At 40.6% G+C, this 2592-nt stretch overlaps 1 protein-coding gene across 1 annotated transcript in view; it reads right to left on the bottom strand.

Annotated features, from left to right (window-relative positions):
* Window positions 1-20: 20 nt before the first annotated feature.
* yipf2 (Yip1 domain family, member 2) overlaps window positions 21-2592 on the bottom strand; it is a 64679-nt gene continuing 62107 nt past the window's right edge. Inside the window, exon 8 of the mRNA XM_050070304.1 lies at window positions 21-545. Within this exon, the coding sequence (XP_049926261.1) occupies window positions 456-545 (90 nt within the window). The 3' untranslated portion in view covers window positions 21-455. The remainder of the gene's footprint in view (window positions 546-2592) is intronic.

The following is a 2592-nucleotide window of genomic DNA, read 5'->3' as shown; positions in this document are numbered from 1 at the left end:
AAAAAAAAAAAAACCTTTAACAGAGGGGGAAAAAATGGTAGAAACCTCAGGAGGAGCGCCTGAGGAGGGATCCCTCTTCCAGGACGGACAGACATGCAATAGATGTCGTACAGAACAGATCAACATAATAAATTTGCAGCAATCCATATGACAAAATGAGACATAAACAGAGACAGAGAGAGATGCAAGACAAACAGTAATGACAGTAGCTTACAACAACAATAATTTAAGTAATAATATTCTAATAATAATTACGGCTATTGTGGTACAATATGTTGTAAGTACAGTATGTGAATATATGATAGTATATGTATGTGACAGTAATAATCACATGTATAATAACAGTAGAAGTATGACTAATAGTAACATCAGCAGTAGGGGGCATTAGGCAGGACCACGGCAGCAGCACAACCACGTCACACGATCCAGGCACAGCTGCGATACGAGGTAACCTGTCAGATAGTGGAGCGCAAAGGCTCTGGCGAAGAAGCCGAGTTAGTGACATGCAGTAGAGCCGAGTTAGCGAGATGCAGTAACAGGACATTCTGTTGGCAAAAAAGAGAGAGAAGGAGAGAAGGTGCTTAGTGTATTATAGGAAGTGTATTATAGGAGGTCCCCCAGCAGACTAGGCCTATGTCAGCCTAACTAGGGACTGGTCCAAAACAAGCCTGAGCCAGCCCTAACTATGAGCTTTATCAAAAAGGAAAGTCTTAAAGCAACACAATGGAGGATTTCACTTTTTACCTCATGGGGTCCCCCCTACAGATGCAACTGTCGCAAAAATCTTTATGCGCATGCATTTGTTGACAAGCCAACGATACCGGTGAACTTCCTGAAGCTGGCCGTGTAATGTGTGATCATCATGTCTTCAGAACAGGTAAAGTAGCCTTATAGCATTTTGTACATACATGATTAGGCCGATTGCTTTATTTATTTATTCATTTTCTAAAGTCAGAAATGAGTTGCTCTCTGCAAGTCAGGGCTGACCTCTATGAAGTCCTACCCATATCAAAATAAGCAGACACACGCGCAGCAACGTGTGTGTGCATGCGTGATTAACATAGTAAATTTTGGTATGCGTGCATGTGCACGTGCGTTGTTACGTGGGGATTGTATTTCACGCGTAACAAGAAATGCGTACTGTACTTACAGCGTGTGCACGTCCATCTGTAACTGTTGGAGAAATGTTGTTAAGTGTCCACACACACGCGCGTTCACATTTTTTGATACTACGCAACCAGAAGTTTATCTGCATTGCGGGCACCAGTCTGTGTACATGAACGCCTAGTTTCCTTTTCCATTTCATTCTATGTCTGTGTTCCATTTTCATCCAGTAGATGGTGCCATTGAGCCAATAATACACTCTATATAGACATACATAATTATATATATATATTTTTTAAGTATTACTATTATTAGATGTAATTGGAAAAACATGGACACAAAGTTAGTAGCCTAGATACAGTGGGGTTTTTTTGTATTGTGGAAGAAAGTGAATGAAATATTTATTGTACCATTACCACAGAGAGCAGAGTTAGCTCACTGGGATGAGTGCTAGGATTACAGTCAAAACATTATGGGATTGAATCCCACTGTTACCATGGGGTTTTTTTTGTGTGTGTATTAAAAACAATTTATTAGATCAAACTGCAAAAGAAGAACAGAAAGTGTGAAGCCTAATTTTGTATTTTCTTCAATATCAGCCAATTTTGGAAGAAAATATTTTACTTAAATAAATTATAAAATATTTTTATAAAGCTCACTAGGCAAGGCAAGTTTATTTGTATAGCACATTTCAACAACAAGGCAATTCAAAGTGCTTTACATAAAATATACAGCAAGTAAAAGCAATAGGCAACATAAAAAGACATTAATCACATTAATGTAACTACAATGAAGTTAGAATTAAAACCTAGATGGGAGACAGAAATAAAACCTAAACAGAAGACAGATAAAACAAAATAAAAGTTACAGTGCAGTGTGAGAAGAAGAAGGCTCAGGTTTGATTTAATCAAAGGCAGCAGCAAACAGAAAAGTCTTCAGCCCTGATTTAAAAGAACTGAGAGTTGCAGCAGACCTGCAGTTTTCAGGGAGTTTGTTCCAGATATGTGTAGCATAAAAAAATGAAAAAGAAAACTACGTGAGGCGTTCATGCACCCGGACTGGTGTGTGCGATGCAGATGAACTTCCGGTTGCGTAGAATCAACAAGTGCGAATGCGCGTGTGGACACTTGCCAACATTTCTCCAACGGTGACAGACGGATGTGCACACGTTGTAAGTACAGTACGCATCTTCTTGTTACGCGTGATGTAGTTTGTGCACATCATAGTACGCGTGCGTGTGCGCGTGACAAAAATGTTCTATTATCTTCATGTGTGCGTTTATGCATGCGTTTGCAAAAAACGCATAAATGTGAGAGACAGCGAGATCCTCCCAGTGGCATTGGCAGGTAGTGGCACCGCAGTGGCAATCTGTGGCAGTCTGTGGCAATCTGTGGCATCTCCTGGCACCCGCTCGGCAGTTCAGAAACGCCTCCTTTGACTCGCTGCCAATAAGGGCGGGGCCACATTTCCTGGGAAAACCCACTGGTC

This window comes from Epinephelus moara, chromosome 18, assembly GCF_006386435.1.
Source record: "Epinephelus moara isolate mb chromosome 18, YSFRI_EMoa_1.0, whole genome shotgun sequence".
NCBI lineage: Eukaryota > Metazoa > Chordata > Actinopteri > Perciformes > Serranidae > Epinephelus > Epinephelus moara.
The sequence above is the reverse complement of the archived record's forward strand: the minus strand, read 5'-3'. Positions and strand labels throughout refer to the sequence as shown.